At 40.9% G+C, this 15091-nt stretch overlaps 1 protein-coding gene across 32 annotated transcripts in view; it reads right to left on the minus strand.

The window, feature by feature from the left end:
• Positions 1-15091, minus strand: part of ANK2 (ankyrin 2) — a 275430-nt gene that overhangs the window by 84308 nt on the left and 176031 nt on the right. For 23 of the 32 annotated variants that reach the window (XM_066549303.1, XM_066549305.1, XM_066549331.1 and 20 more), the window contains 5 exons: positions 10753-10851; positions 7441-7626; positions 6968-6991; positions 5020-5118; positions 3764-3862 (listed from right to left, as the gene is read on the minus strand). In XM_066549303.1, coding sequence (XP_066405400.1) covers positions 3764-3862; positions 5020-5118; positions 6968-6991; positions 7441-7626; positions 10753-10851 — 507 coding nt within the window. The remainder of the gene's footprint in view (positions 1-3763; positions 3863-5019; positions 5119-6967; positions 6992-7440; positions 7627-10752; positions 10852-15091) is intronic. The other 9 variants (XM_066549300.1, XM_066549307.1, XM_066549316.1 and 6 more) reach the window with 1 other exon arrangement.

Genomic DNA, 15091 nt, shown 5'->3' on the forward strand with positions numbered 1-15091 from the left:
TTTCTGTGGCCCTTCTCCAACCCTAGTGGTCCACCAGACCTTGTCCCACCATTGTCATGCCTATCCCTGCTCCAGCTGCCATGCTGCAGGCACACAGCACACTTACTGTCCCACACAATAAGCTTGCCCTTCCAAGACTGGATGCTCTCCTTCATTCCATGGATTTTATTCAACTGTAAATATTCAGGATGAAAACCTGCAAGAGGAGACTTAGGAAAAGTCCCAGAGCAACAAAAATCTAATTTCAATGTTGGCAAGATTGAATAGGAAGACAACAAAATGTGTGACAGCTTCAGTGGTTGAGACAGGTGAGAGTGTTCCTCCCCCTCCGAAGGGTGTTTGCTTACTCCCACAAAAATGGAAATTCCAGTAAGGTGATAAAAGCCTGGGAATTAAACTGCATTTTAAAAGAAATAAAGCATGCAAAACCAAAAAAATCTCATATTCTTGGTTTTTTCCCCATACAATCTATAGAGAGAGATGATAGAGATAATACAAAAGCTGCATTCAGAAAGAATATTCCTAAAACCTTGTAATAGCCAGCAACATTTCCACATTCTGAAGGTGCACACTATTATGATTCTATTATATGAGGACTCCTTTTTATAGAAATACATGCATTTTGGCCATGCTAAAATTGCTTTTAAATTCTGATAATAATTCCCTGCAAGAATCCTTAGTGTGTTCCAGGAAGACTGTAAATGCTTTCCTTCCCTCAAAGTGAGAACTGGTAATTGCCATGCTACCCTTGATCACATGACAGTGAATTAAGCATAAATTAAACTTTCCACCATCTTTCAGAGAACAAATTTCTGCACAATTCTCTGACCCCCTAACTCTAACTAATCATCAGAATCTGCATGAGTTAGAATTTTGGCCAAATATTAAAATTTTAAATAAAATGATGCCACTTAAACTGTTACTAATGTAAGAAAATGTAAAGATAATATAGGATTGAGTAAAATTTTGAATATGAAATATTTTAGGATAGGTAATTTTACCGATTAATTATTTCATGAAAAAAAGTCCAGAGAAGGCTTGTATGTAAATGGAAGTTGCAAAACATATAATAGATATTATATAATAATATATGTTAAAATAATATTTTACTATTTTATTATCATATAATAATTATCTACTGTTAAAGATGATATTTTGTTATTATATAATATTATAATACTATTTCTAACAGATAGTAGTAATAAAAGTATCCTCTTATTTTATTTAAGAATGGAGTTTCCATTTCTGCTTTGGATATAATATAAAAGAAATTAAATTTCCCATTTTAAAAACTTAGGACTTGACTGAGAAAAATGGTAGGACTTACAAAAAAGAAAAAAAAAAGTAAAACATTATTTTAAGATATGTACTGTGTCAAGAGATTTACCAGTATGTCTACATTTTTATGGCTTTGTGAGAAATGCCATAAAATTTCAGCAAACACATTCTGAAATGTATAGAAAATAAAAACACTAATTTCTGCAGAAAGCAGAGCTTTCCTTTGACATGCTGCATTAACTATGGAACAGCAGGACACATGCATCATTTACTCCTTTTGAGGAATAGACATTTTAATTTATATTTTTAGACAACACAGGGGCTCCTAAAGAATCATTTTAATGGAACATTTTCAAACACAGAAAGCTTTCACAGATTAACTTTGCCAACCTGAAGTACTGAAGCTCATCTGCAATCCCCTAAAATAAGTTTTTGCATCTTAATTTATGCAGCGTCAGATGTCATGTAACAAAGCAAGCTAAAAATAAACAGAACTAAGGCAGCGAGGGCTGCTTTAACCGAAGGGTATTTTGATGTGGTGTGGAGCACAAGGACTTGGCAGTGAAATATCCCAGTGTTTTAATTCCTCTGTTTTGCAGTGACTGTGACCTGCTGGAAGGCGGCAGGAGTTCCTGGGGAGCCGAGGGAAGGCAGCAGGGAAGGCAAGGTGTGTTAGTACTGCAGCGGGGCAGGCGGGGTCTGTGTGCCAGGGACAGAGCACATCCCACCTCTTCACTCCGCGCAGACTCACAGCCAGAGCCAGGCACTCGAGGTGAGTGGACAGAGCACAGGGAGAAGAGAGACACACCCAGATAACATCAACAGCTGACACAAAGCATGGACAGCAAAACCAAAGCTCTGGAATCTTCCCCACCATGAGGCGCACACCATCGGCTGCCACCGCGAGTCCCGGAGCTGAGAAGAGGCAGAAGGTGAAGGAGATAGGAAGAGGGAGCCTGTGCAAGCTGGAATTTGTGTGCCTTAGGATACCTGTATGGGTTTTCGGGGACATCTCTGTATTGACATTTTGAGCCCATGTAGCAGGTGACACAGGGCAGGGAGCAGAGACAATGAGACAAATCTAAAATTGGTCCCTCCCACCTATGTTGGGCAAATCCTGTTCTCTCACATTCATTCACAACTGCGCTCAACCTTTGCGGGTGAGCAGGGATGGGAAAACACTTTGACCTATTAAAACCCAAAACATCCCTCGCAATCATCTGTGTCAACTTGTCTAGAACAATATCTAAATACTGAACAGGAAATAGGTGAATTCAATACTGTCATTCCAAAGGCCAGATGGACTATTTCTTTATGACATGCTCAGGGGCATGTGGAATATCCTGACTGAAGGGTATTATTAGCATTTCATGCCTCTTCTCTACGAGATTTAGGTGTTTATTGTGGAAAATGTGAGCAGGGGTGATTTGCTGTACATCTGCCTGAGAGATAGCTCTTTCCATCAGCAGGAGTTTTTAAAAAATAAAAGAAAAATAGTGAGATATCATTTCATAATCAGAAACCAAATCACAGTCACATACAGAGTTCACAATAATCATGACTGGTCTTCCAAATTTATGAAGCAACAAATGGTTGATGTAATTAAAATCCAAGTAACTGCAGAGGTTGAATCAACCCCAAGGGTAACTGACTGTAATATCTTCTACCTTCCTATTAGGTTAAACAAAAACTCTCCAGCTCTAAACTCTGTGTTCTAAAACACTCTTGATCTCTTGGACATGTAATTTTGCAGACCAGCTACCTAAATACCAGCAGCTCCTAAGAAGGAGCCCTGCGCAGCTCAGTCTGAATAAATGACAATGTTTTCCCAGGTGATTCCAAAATCCCATTTGAAATATTTAACCCTGCCCATATAAAATGATGGGGTTTTTTTTGCCCTGAATGACTGTGAAATCACCCATAAATAAAGGGTAGAGAGATGATGTGACATTTCAATAGGACAGCAGGGAGAAGGAAGCCAGTGAGAGTCAACTAATTATTACCCCATACTTTGTCTGGGGAAGAGACATGTGGCTCTGAGGAGGTTGCTTGCCTCTGTATCAGCTCTCCAATAAAAATGGACTGAGCTCAGTAGAGCTTCCACAGGGCACACTGCAACTAGCATGGACATTTAAGGGTCAGGGGACTGAAAGGCTTGGATGAGTCCAGACCTTCCATTTCCTTTTGCTGTGCATCACATGTGCTGTGTCATGTCAAGTTGGACCAACTAACAGGCTTATTCCCTGAAAACCATCAGTTTCATCAGCTTTTTCTTGTATGATGTAGGCAGGTTATACAGGAGACTAAAGGAAAAAGCATTTCTGCCTCCTACTGTCACTAATACCAGCTGTTCTTGAGTCTGATACCCTAGAAAACAGTCTACATAAAATAAAAACACAATAAATCCCCAAAAGCAAGCAAGGAGAAAATCCCAGTCCCTTCCCCAGAAGGGACAAAATAATATTCAGGGAATAGAAAGACTCACCCTGGTTTTGGCATCGATCTGCCCTCCGCGATCCAACAAGAGCTTCACCATGTTTGTGTTTCCCCTTTTGGAAGCCACATGCAGTGGGGTGATTCCATTCTACACCATGAAAAGAACAAACGATGAGCTGGATGGATCTGAAGGTATGCAATGGGGGTGAATTTCGGTTCGGATCACAAAAAATGAGACCATCACATCGTAGAGAATAAACGAGAATGTGCTAGAGCATCAGAGCTAGGCACACACCATATAAGCTAGAGTTAGTAATTCCTTCCTAAGCAAGAGTCCTTCTCCATTGTTTTGGGGTCCTTGAATGAAGGAAGCAGCGCATCTGCCCAAGCAGTAAACATCGCAGCCCCAGGGCCAGACAAACAGACAAACATGTATCAGAGTCCCAATGAGCCAATAGTCACAAAACACTGAAGCATTTCAATCACTGCAACAGAGTACAGTACACAGAGGACACAAATGCGTCACTCCTACACAAAGGAACCTTCTTGTGTAGTGCCAAAAGCATAAAGGAGTGGTAGGCTGTGTAGGCTGAAAGTCCTTGAAAACACTTTGGGTGAGGCAAGAGGTAATATTAGCAGCTACTCCAGATTGGAAGCAGGAGGGAGTCAGTCTGGAAGGCAGAACCCTGAAGTAATTCAAAGCGTGTCTGGCAAAATCAAACAGCAAACTTGTGACCTGGAAGCTGGGTTGAGATTACCAGAGGTTTTCATGTCAAACTACATAACGTGCAACAGCAAAGAGACTGGACCATGTAACTCTGCAGTTGTTTACCATAAAAGAGTAGTCATGATTAATTACTTTTACTGTTGAATTTGTCAGCAATATACTTTACTTTCTGGTTTTGAAAAATAGTAACATGTGAAAACATGGAATTCAAGCAGTATAGCAAATATTGAATACCAAAAAAGCCAATCAATCCTACATCAATTTCCAGAGTACATCTAACAAACAGAAAAGCCACAGGGAGCTGACACATTATAAGAGCATCAGCTTTCTGGAGCTGCCAAAGGATCCTGCTCCCTCCAGCTGGGAATACTGGCTGTTACACAACTCCCAAGGCCTCCAGGGCATTGCACAGAGACAACCTTTCAGAATTACTGCAAAAAAGACATCTTTGATCCCAACAGAACTTCAGCATTACTTTGCTCCTTTCTTCACTCAGCTCTTGCCTCAGATTTACCCAAAGAAACCCCCCCATTTCTGCAGGCCATTAGAAGCAGGCAGGTGAAGGGGTGAGTCCGTACCCTGGCGGTGAAGTCGACGGCAGCTCCGCGGTTGAGCAGCAGCGTGGCGACGTTGACGTTGCCATAGTGCGCGGCAATGTGTAGAGGGGTGAAGCCGCTCTACAAAGGGAAACAGCCCTCATTACACACATCTTCTCACGCAAGGTCAGCAACTGAACTAGAGCCTGAGTTCAAAATACTGCCCAACTAACACATCGTGGCAATTTTATCCAGACTGTGAATAGCTATTCTAGAGTACAGCCTTTTGGGCAGAGAGGTCAGTTTACAGGTGGGAGATTATCAAAAGTGCTTCATTCCTTCCTTCCCCAACTCAGCCCCCTGCATCAGTGGCCAATAAGATCAGTTGTCATCACAGAAAATATTAATGTATTAGCCATCCTTAAAGAAAATAAAGCAAGTTCCTTATTACCATTTGGAAGCAACATGGGTCTTTTAGGCTGGATAAATTTATTGGGGTTTGAAAAATGATCACAGAAGTTGCTGGACTCTTTATTTTACTCCTCTTAGAAATAGAAATATGGACAACATATTTCCTATTGGGCTTTTGTTTGTTTGTTTTTGTTTTTCAAAAGTAGTAATTATTCAAAATGTAATTAAAGAGTTTGGTTTACATGAGAAACTACTTAGTAGCATAATAAAAGAATCATAATTATTTATATACAATTTGGATTGCAAAGGAGCTGAAGAAACTTCACAATCCATAAATAAAAAAACCCACATTTTACTTATTATTTTGAATACTAGAAGGTGAAAACTGCTCCAGCTATGAGATGTACAATCTCTTGACAATAACATGAAAAAAGATTTTAAATTTTCAGAAACTAGGACAGAGAGCAAGCTTTTCTTCTCCTAAGTAATTCAAGTAGAAAGGACCTTGCTTTTGAGGTTTCCCTGAAGAGCTTTACACTGATTTGATTGGATCTTGCTGATAGTTATAAAAAGGGAGGAATACTTCTGGCTTTTTGACTACAGCATGCTCTCAGCTGGGTTTCCTGCCTCTCAGTGTCCAAACCACCATTTTAAGCTACTTCTGGAACAAAGGAATGTGAGCACGTGCTGCCCTCCTTCCGCAGGCACTGCAGTAGTCCTTGCCCTTTCCCTCAGGGAAGAGCATGTCCCATGGAGCAGGTGCCCAGGGAAGCTGTCACCCTTCAGTTCACATCACTGCTGCCTCCTGGCAGCCTGCTCATGTGTGCACACACCAAGAGGGAAGCACCTTCCCGTGGGCATGTGCATCCATAATTCATTCCCTCCTCCAGCAGAGAAACTCCATTATTCAAAAGCAGGTATTGAAACAACAATCTCATCCTTGGAACTTTTTCTTTCTCCTAAAAGTGGCAATGATCTTTTGGGAAAATCCCAGTCCAAGCCAATCAACCCTGTGATTTTTAGTGGAAGTAAAATCCATATAAGAAACGTGTTATTTACTGCAGGTAAATTCTGAGTATGTACTGTCCCTGAGGGCTTTGCAAAACTTTATGGAAAAGATTGTAATAGGAAGAATGGTAAAAAGAAGCAGATGCCCTGAACAAGTTTTTACCCTGGGGAATTTTATTATGCTTATTATGGTAAGAGACAGAAAATTAATTTTACCATTATTCTGGCCGAGCCAGACACCCAGATGTAGTTATGCCAAGTGAGTGCATTTTCATAATTAATGAAATTGAGCTAAAAAGCATCTTTATCCTCTTAGCTCCATTACTTGCTTCAGACTCCTTTAGACTAATGTGAATTCTCAAAAATGTCCTTCAATACTGACACAAGTAAAAAGAAATTCTAAGACAAAGGATGAATAAAAATAGGAGGTTTTGAGCCAGAAATTTCTATGTATTAAAAAAAGAGTAATATCTTCACTTCTATTGCTAACTAACAAGGAAGTATTGGCAAAGAGCAGTGAAAATAATCATAAGTAACAGAAAGAGTAATTGAAAATTGTTGATGTCGGTACCTCAGTCGTCCTATTCACCATCATCTGATGCAGCATGGTTTGGGAAAAAGAGGAAGAATATTAAAGACTGGCCACAAAACAAAGAACTATGTTGCTTTTTCTGAAATGAGTTATGCTGTTAATTATGAGAAAAGCCATTCAAGCATGCATTAACTTTAAACACAACCTATGCTCCCATGGGCAATAAACCAATATCCTACTTAATAGGGAAGCAGTGATTCTGCTTCCGTTCCAGTGGCTTCTGGTTTGCAAATAATGAGAAAAATCGGGTTACCAAAGAAATAAGAGGCATAACTAAAAAGTGAAAAAATGAGCACTTTGTAATTACTGTGCAGCTTCACACCGCAAACTTATAGGTACTACTGGTGATACTAGTGGAGCAAGTTGTCCTTCCCTGCCAGAGCAGTTCCGTTTCCCCGTTAGGATGCAGGGATTTGAGGTGCTGTCCCCGAGCCCGAAGCCCGCCCCGTTACCTTGGACTGCACGTCAGCGTTGTGGTCGTTCTGCAGCAGCAGCGCTGCCGACTTGGTGTCATCCTTCCTGGCGGCGATGTGCAGCGCGGGCAGCCGCACCTTGCCCTTGGTGTCGTTCTCCAGCAGGATGGCCACAGCCTGGTTGTGTCCCTGCTGCAGTGCCACAGCCAGAGGGGTGAAACCGTCCTGGGGGCAGCAAATAAGGGGTGCTCAGCACAGCTGGACAGCTGTGGGGAGCTGCACTGCACCCTTTGCGCACACCAACCCGGGGACCATGTTCCCAGCTGTTTTCCACCTCTGCACTCCATCTCCAGGGACATGAGATTGGAGGCACAACATATTTTAACTCTTTCAAACACCCTCAAAAGGCTTTCCTATATTTGAAATGCTTTGAAAGATCTTTCACACTTCAAAGTAATCTTTTTTTAAGTCAAGTGCAAGCAAAGAATCATTCTACAGCATCTCTCTTAATTACTTCTCATCTTAAAATGGGCTACAAAGCCTATCTTTAGCAATTTTTTGGTAAATTCACTGAGCACCGAACAGTGTCAATGTGAAAAATATAGACAGAATATGTTTATGAATATCTCAATATCTCACATCTCTGCAAAAAGGAACTGTATCAAATGCATTTGCTGCTGTTCCCGTTCAAAGTTACACATGAACCATGAGTCAAGAAATCCAGATCATGTTTAGGAACATGATTTGAGGGAAGAAAACTTCACATTATTTATGTTTCTTGTAAAAAGAAAATCAGAAAATCAATCTTTGCTTGTCATAGTTTTAGGTTTGTTTCTAAATTAGTTTAAAATTGTCTTGTTCCTCCACACGTGCCTGGGATGGCCAGTGCTTTAAAATCCATGATAACAAGATAGCAGCTCGCTCTCCTGGCTGAAGTAGTACAGGCTACCAGATATTTCATTCTGATTTCAAACTGAACCCTTGCTCTGGTCATGCATCCTCCCCAAGCACAGGTGCTCTGTAACTACATGAGAGATGGGACAGCTTTGCTTTGGAACAGAAATATGGAAAGATGAGAGAAGAATAAAGGCCAAGTTAGGAAGGAATGAGAGCTAACATATGTTGAAAGAAACATCTGAAGAATTGCCAAGGCAATTTTTCCCCTCAGTAATCTAATAACTTTCTCTCCCTTTTGCGTCGAGCTGTGGGTAGGTGCATTGTAACAGCAATACTGCTGTGGGTTCTGCCTGTAATAGAGACTAAATTCTGTACAGTGAATTAAAAAGGGGGGAACAGCTGACAAAACAGCTGAACTGTAAAGATTATTCTGAGATTGGGGCTACATAAGGTGTTGAAATGGCTTAATGCATTTGCCTTTTGCCTCTGGGAACATGAGAACAAATCCTGGATTAGAGACTCTGAAACCGAGCTCACCCTTACTCTCCTTTTTTATCTGCACATATAGAAGTGTGAGAGGAAATGAAATACATCCAAAGGCAGGGCAAGTTTCAAGGCTTCAAAGATAAGTTCATCCAATGGATTTGCACCATTTCATCATGCACCTTCCTCTAGAAGGACACAACTCTTTCTGCATTTCCCCTCCTATTGCCTCTGGAAAGCATGGCTGACCAAAGCTTGGAGACAGCTTTTCATGTCCTCACCTACCATGAGGAGGGGCACTCTTTGATGCTAAACAGAAGGACCTTCTCACTGTATTTGAGTGACATCCACAGTTCAAGCTGTCATCCCACCTTACTGAATGTACCATTTCTTCATCCTATTCATGAGGTGAACTCTGGGCACCTATGAAAGTGATGGTGACTCAGGCCTTCCTTCAGGAACACTCACACAATCATGGAAACCATACCCTCAGCAGGACCTGAACCTAAAATCGACCTAGTTAAGTAGCAAAGAGATCAACAGCCTTTACTTTACAAGCTACAGAGTGAAAACTGATCTTTCTGAAGGCACAAGATAAATTTGGAGTCAGGGTCAGAGTAGGAATATTTTTTTTTTTTTTCTCCTCTCTGCCTCTTCTACAAAATGACACTACAGTGTGTGTTCTGTCAGTGTCTGCATTCAAACAGAGGCCACATGAATTATAACCATGTCACCCTCTCAATTCCTGCAAACTGAATGAATTCCCAGCCAGCAGAAGCTGCTGGGAGCTGGCTGCCAGCAGGTGACTGTGGGCTGCAGCAGGGCTGGGCTCATGGCAAGCCCCAGTTCCACCTGGCTCCTTCACAAGGAGTGTTTCTGCCTCGTTGCCTGGCAATCATATGGGATTTTGTGTTTCAAAAAGCTGACATGTAATGTGATCACCACATCTATGAAGGGATTATTTTATGAGCTGTCATCAAATAGTACAGTACCCACTGAGAGGAAGGACAGTAAGACAGCTGTTAACACTGACAGGTTTGAAGGGAAGGAGAGGGAGCATAAATGCACCAGCATTTCAAATTTATCCACTTGTGAAGGCAATCCAGAAAGGGAATGTTTCTGAACAGACTAGAGAAAACAATAAACAGGAACAAAAACTCTGGCCAGAGAGGAATTTTGCTATAGCTACTTCACACGTTGCATCCATAGAACAAACAGGAAGATGCAGCACAGAGCCTGTTCACTCACTCCCTTGGCAGGAATAAAGAACACTTGGCAGAAAGAGGAAATTAAATGAGCATAGTCCTAATGACCAAGGAGTTTTCTCCACTGCCCCTAAACCCCCTCATATGTGGAAGGAAGCTTGTTGGATTCAGTTCCTCTGGAGATGGAGTCTCCTCTCTCCAACTTAGGTGTCTCTCCTGCTTGCACAGGAGTTACTGCAGGTTTACAATCCATATCCCCAGTAAATATCATCCTTCTGCCTATTTACACCCATGTGGCCCAGCAGTAGAAATAATGTGTCCATCAAGACAACAGCCTGCCAAGCTCACTGATGCAATCCTTGTTAGCCATTTGGTTTCCAGTTTACACCAGTCACAGCCAATAATGAACACTCACAAGTTACACCACGTCACAGGAGAGCCTCAGAATCAGTGTAACTTAAACGAACAGCAGCAAGAGGCTGGAGTAGGTAACCTCCCAAATGGTTCTGTGAACCCAGCACCACAGAGGGCCTCACTACTTCTGAATTCAACTGAAATCCAAGACTCGGGTGATGGGTTCATGGTTGGACTCCATCTAGAGATCTTTTTCAACCTAAACAAATCTGTGATTCTAAAACAAAGCTGGCTAACAATGACCTGTTGATGCCAATTGACACAGACAAGCCCTCTGGAGACAGCCCACACAGTTCTGACTGCAAGTGATCTGAATACACAGGCAAAGAATAATGTGAGAAAACCCCCTCACCTCGGTAGCTGTGCTTTGGTTGGCTCCATTCTCCAGGAGATATTTCACCACCTCAATGTGGTTCTCTTGAGCTGCCATGTACAAAGGAGTAAAGCCATTCTAGGAAGGACACAGGAGAAAATAATGTCACGTTGAAACGATAGGTACCAACAATAATGAACCACAAGTGGATACACAGCTAAAAACGCATTTGTGTTCTTGTAACTGAATGTAAAAAGAACAATCTTGTATTTTTCCCTTAATACAGTCATGTTCAATGCATTTAAACCCATAGAACTCTCCAGGCTTTCACACTTATTTTCTTCTGACATATTTTAAGGAAGCAATGGACACACAAATTATTAATACAGTTATTTCTTGCTGACAATGCTCAGGGACGTAAAGCTGGCAACAAAGTTTTATGAAAGCTGACAGGAAAGCAAGAGTTTCCTCCATTTATTACATTTACTTAAGCAAAGACATCATCCCCTGGAGACCATGAAGCCCATACCTTCTGACAAGCTCAGTAGAAATGGCAAAGGCTTAACATACTATGAAAAACTTCTAATACATAAAACATTGCAAAGCATCCAACATAAAGGAAGTCAGCCTTGCTAAGGAACAGCTGCATTTCTGACCATACAGCAAGTTCAGTTATCATTTAATTAAAACTTAAATTAAAATGACCTAAATTTATTAAAATAATTTGCTCTGAACAAAATGTAATTTTAAAAAATTATTCTAAATCTATCAGCCTACAGTAGAAATGTGAATTCTTTCTTTGCAATAAAGTAATTTAATGAAAACAATTGTAATTAATTACCTACAAAATCTTGATGAAAGAGAGGCATGGAATTCAGCTGTCTGCCTGATCAATAATTTATAAGAATTTTCAGGATTTCTAAGAAGACCTTAGAAAATTCTTCAATATTCTGTACATTTCTATGTAACATAAGAGGACAAAAGCTTCTGGCTTGAAATGTCACTTTTAGCATGAAAATAAACCATAAACCAGACTTCAAACATGCAATTTATTTGATTTTTTATTATCTTGTGTGCTGTCACACTGAATGACAGGGTTGTGCATTCACACAAGCAATCAGAATCAAAACAAATGCAATGATAATCAAAAATCTTGTTTCAGGGAAGCCAATATTATTCTTTCTAGGAAACCTGCTGTGGAGGCATTCCAATAATTTCCTAATGAAATAAAATCTTATTTTTCAGTCACTAGATAACACAGAGATTGTAGAACAGATGTCTTTACAACCTCTCTCTGTGTTTACAAACGTAGAGGACTTTTCAAGCAATAAACCTAATTTATGTTGTGGATGTTGTATGATATCTGCCATAAAAGTTGTAGCAAATATTTGAATGCTGCTTTGCATAATATCCTGGCATTTCCATTGACAATCTTGGGACACAGAATTAAAAAATGGCACCCAGAGAACACTTAACAGCAGTTCAGTGCCAAAACTGGGGGGATGTATTTTGAGTGGTGTTGCACAGGAGTCAGTTATTATCCAATATTCTCAGAAATTATTCAAATGATGGACTCTTATAGTCACAGATAGTATGACCAACATAGTCTGCAAGTCCATCACATCACAGGATCATCATTTGAAACCGTGGTCAAAAGACCTGGAAAGGTAATTTAGTAGGGACAAACACAAGCGTCTGTCTACTGCTGGAAAAATAAACTATCCACACAAGGAATGACAAGACAAGAATTCTGCAAAAAAGGCCCTAGATGTCACAGAAGTCTTCCAGAGACTAGTCACTGGTCAAGGAACTCATTCTGCTGTAATAAAGAAAACCCTTGCACTGGCATAAAAATATATCTCCTTAGGGAAGCTATCTTTCCTTGAGAAAAGGCTAATAAATGGTGGTGTTCTGGCTGGAAAGGTCAAAGTGAAGGAAAACAGTCTTTAAAGGGGAGAGGTCTGTTCTGCATATCCATGACAACTAAAACAAAAAAGCAAGGTTTACAAGGCCGCTGGAGGGAAAATTCAGGTAAGACACCAAGAAAAGCCTCTTAACAAATAAGGTCAGGCTGATGGGAAGCTTCCTCTTCCCAAATCACTGCTAAGACCAGGCAGCAAACTGGAAGCTCACAGAGCCAGCCTCTCCCATGTCCCCTCTGGGGCAGGAGGTGGGGAGTCAGGGAGCTCTGGTCTCCCAGCTGCTCCTCAGACAGCTCTTAACAGGGAGGGGGAGATAAGGGATCCCATCATAACATAAAATGATGTAAGGCTGTTCACCAAGTAACTGGGAAGGTGAACAAGAGGCAGAGGCAAGAGCTGGCAGAGGGAATTAGGAACAGATTGGCTTCTTTTCCATTGCAGTTGTAGGGAACAGCACAGAGGAGCCTGCAGGTAACCCAGCTGGCTCACTGTTCCAGCTCTCCTTCCCACTCCGGAAAGAACCAACGTGGCAAACTACAAGGGATAACTCATAGTAATTTTCCACTCGCCTCATCAGCATTTTCATGGCAAAGTCTAATCCTTCAAATGTAATACATGCCACTTGTAAAATCCTTCTAGCTCGGAATATTACAAGGATCACACTGACTGAATTGGGTGAATATGACAATTTTCCAGCCACAGTAAATCAATTTGCTTAAAAGCTTTGAAGAATCTAATTTTTTTAATCAACTCAAGTCCCTGGTTCTGGAACAGAACTAGGACAACAAATCCTGGATTAGGAGACTATAAACAACACGTACATGACTTCACGACCTTTTAATACCATGAAATACTTAATGTTTTTCTACACAGAGATCCAGAAGAGTGTGCCCATTCTATCATACTTGTGCTACAATCACACCTGAAATTACAGAGAAAGAAATTAGGAGAAAGAAAATTCTCACACAGAAAGTCATAGTATCTTTGTTCTCCTTCAGGCTTTATTTATTTTGTTGAAATCTGGCTCATTTTGGGAATTACAACATGCTAAGAGCTACGTGCAAAACTGCCTTTACCAGACATGCTGGAAAACATTCCTCTGAATTTCTCCCCCTGGCAAGGTCAAGCCTGACTTTGTCTGCTGGCAGGGAGAAGTCTGCTTTCTCAGTGTGCTTTCAGTGAAGCTCTGATTTCAGAGCTTCTAATTGCAGTGCCCCCAACTGCAACAGTCCTGGCCCTTGGCCAGGAAACTCCTATTTTAGGATTCCCAATATGCCTGCTCTCCTTGGCAGAGCTGCCCAGTGGGATTAAGTGCTAGCCCTCCTGGAGCTCTTCCTTCCCCCCTGGCCACTGGAGCCCAGGTGTTCCATCTTCCTCCCAGCCCCACATGGTTTCTATGATCTGTCTCCTCCATAGTGAGTTTCTCTCAGCCAGTCCTGCACTTCCTGAATGAAAATGCCCACAAAAACCAGATCCTTCCCTTCCTTTCCTTTTGTCAATCTAAAATCCTCTTCCCAGTTTCTCATCTTTTAGTTGCTAAGAGCAGCTCTCTATTCTGCTTCTAGAGATATGTCAAATCTCAAAGTCCCATAGCTCCCCAAACTAAAGAAAACATTTTCCCTTGACTTTCGTTTCTCTATTCCCAAGTGTCTCCTGCTGTAACCATGGGAAATGATTCACCATGGCCATACTGCAAGGGAGACTGACCTCTCCCCTTAGCACGTGGAATGGGATTCTGCAAGTTTGTTGGGCCACTGGTGAGCACTGTTTTTTTCAATAAATTTCCATTCAGTTTATGATCCCATACTGTTCAGAATTAAAAGAAGAATACTGACTGTGACCTGGAAAAGGAGAAATGAACTACATTTTTCTTTCCTGTTAAGCTCAGCTCTGCAATCATACTGTCTGTATGTTTAGATTTGGTGCATCATCTGAAAAATCGAAATTAATTGTGTAATGATATATAACATTCATTTCCAAACAATGGTTTCATCAGAGTATTCATGGTGAGAACAGAATATTCCAATTTCATTACCCCCCTAAATGTGTACTGCAAGATGTTTACTGCTATAATATAAAGTCAGAATGAGAAATTATCACTAAACAGATTATATTTCATACTCTGTTCTTTCAACTACATTCACTGATTTACTGGCTAATTGGAGAAAATGAGTAGCTCTCAAATGATTTTTCAAGCTATTAATGTAAATTGGCAAGTCTATACATGACTCAGAATTTGTATCATTAAATTGTCCCCAAGCCCTAATGAAGAACACAGGCTGAAGAAGCAGAGGGATTATTAGGGTACTGAGAAAATCACACAGTTCTATAGCTTGGTGGAGCTTTATTTCATGGCAGGCTTTCAAGGAACTAAGGCTCCTCTTCGCAGGCAGTACTGAGTTGTTAGCTGTGGACTTCAGTGTCCATATACATATTGTATCCATATATGAATATAT

The sequence above is a fragment of the Molothrus aeneus genome, chromosome 4 (assembly GCF_037042795.1).
Source record: "Molothrus aeneus isolate 106 chromosome 4, BPBGC_Maene_1.0, whole genome shotgun sequence".
Lineage (NCBI taxonomy): Eukaryota > Metazoa > Chordata > Aves > Passeriformes > Icteridae > Molothrus > Molothrus aeneus.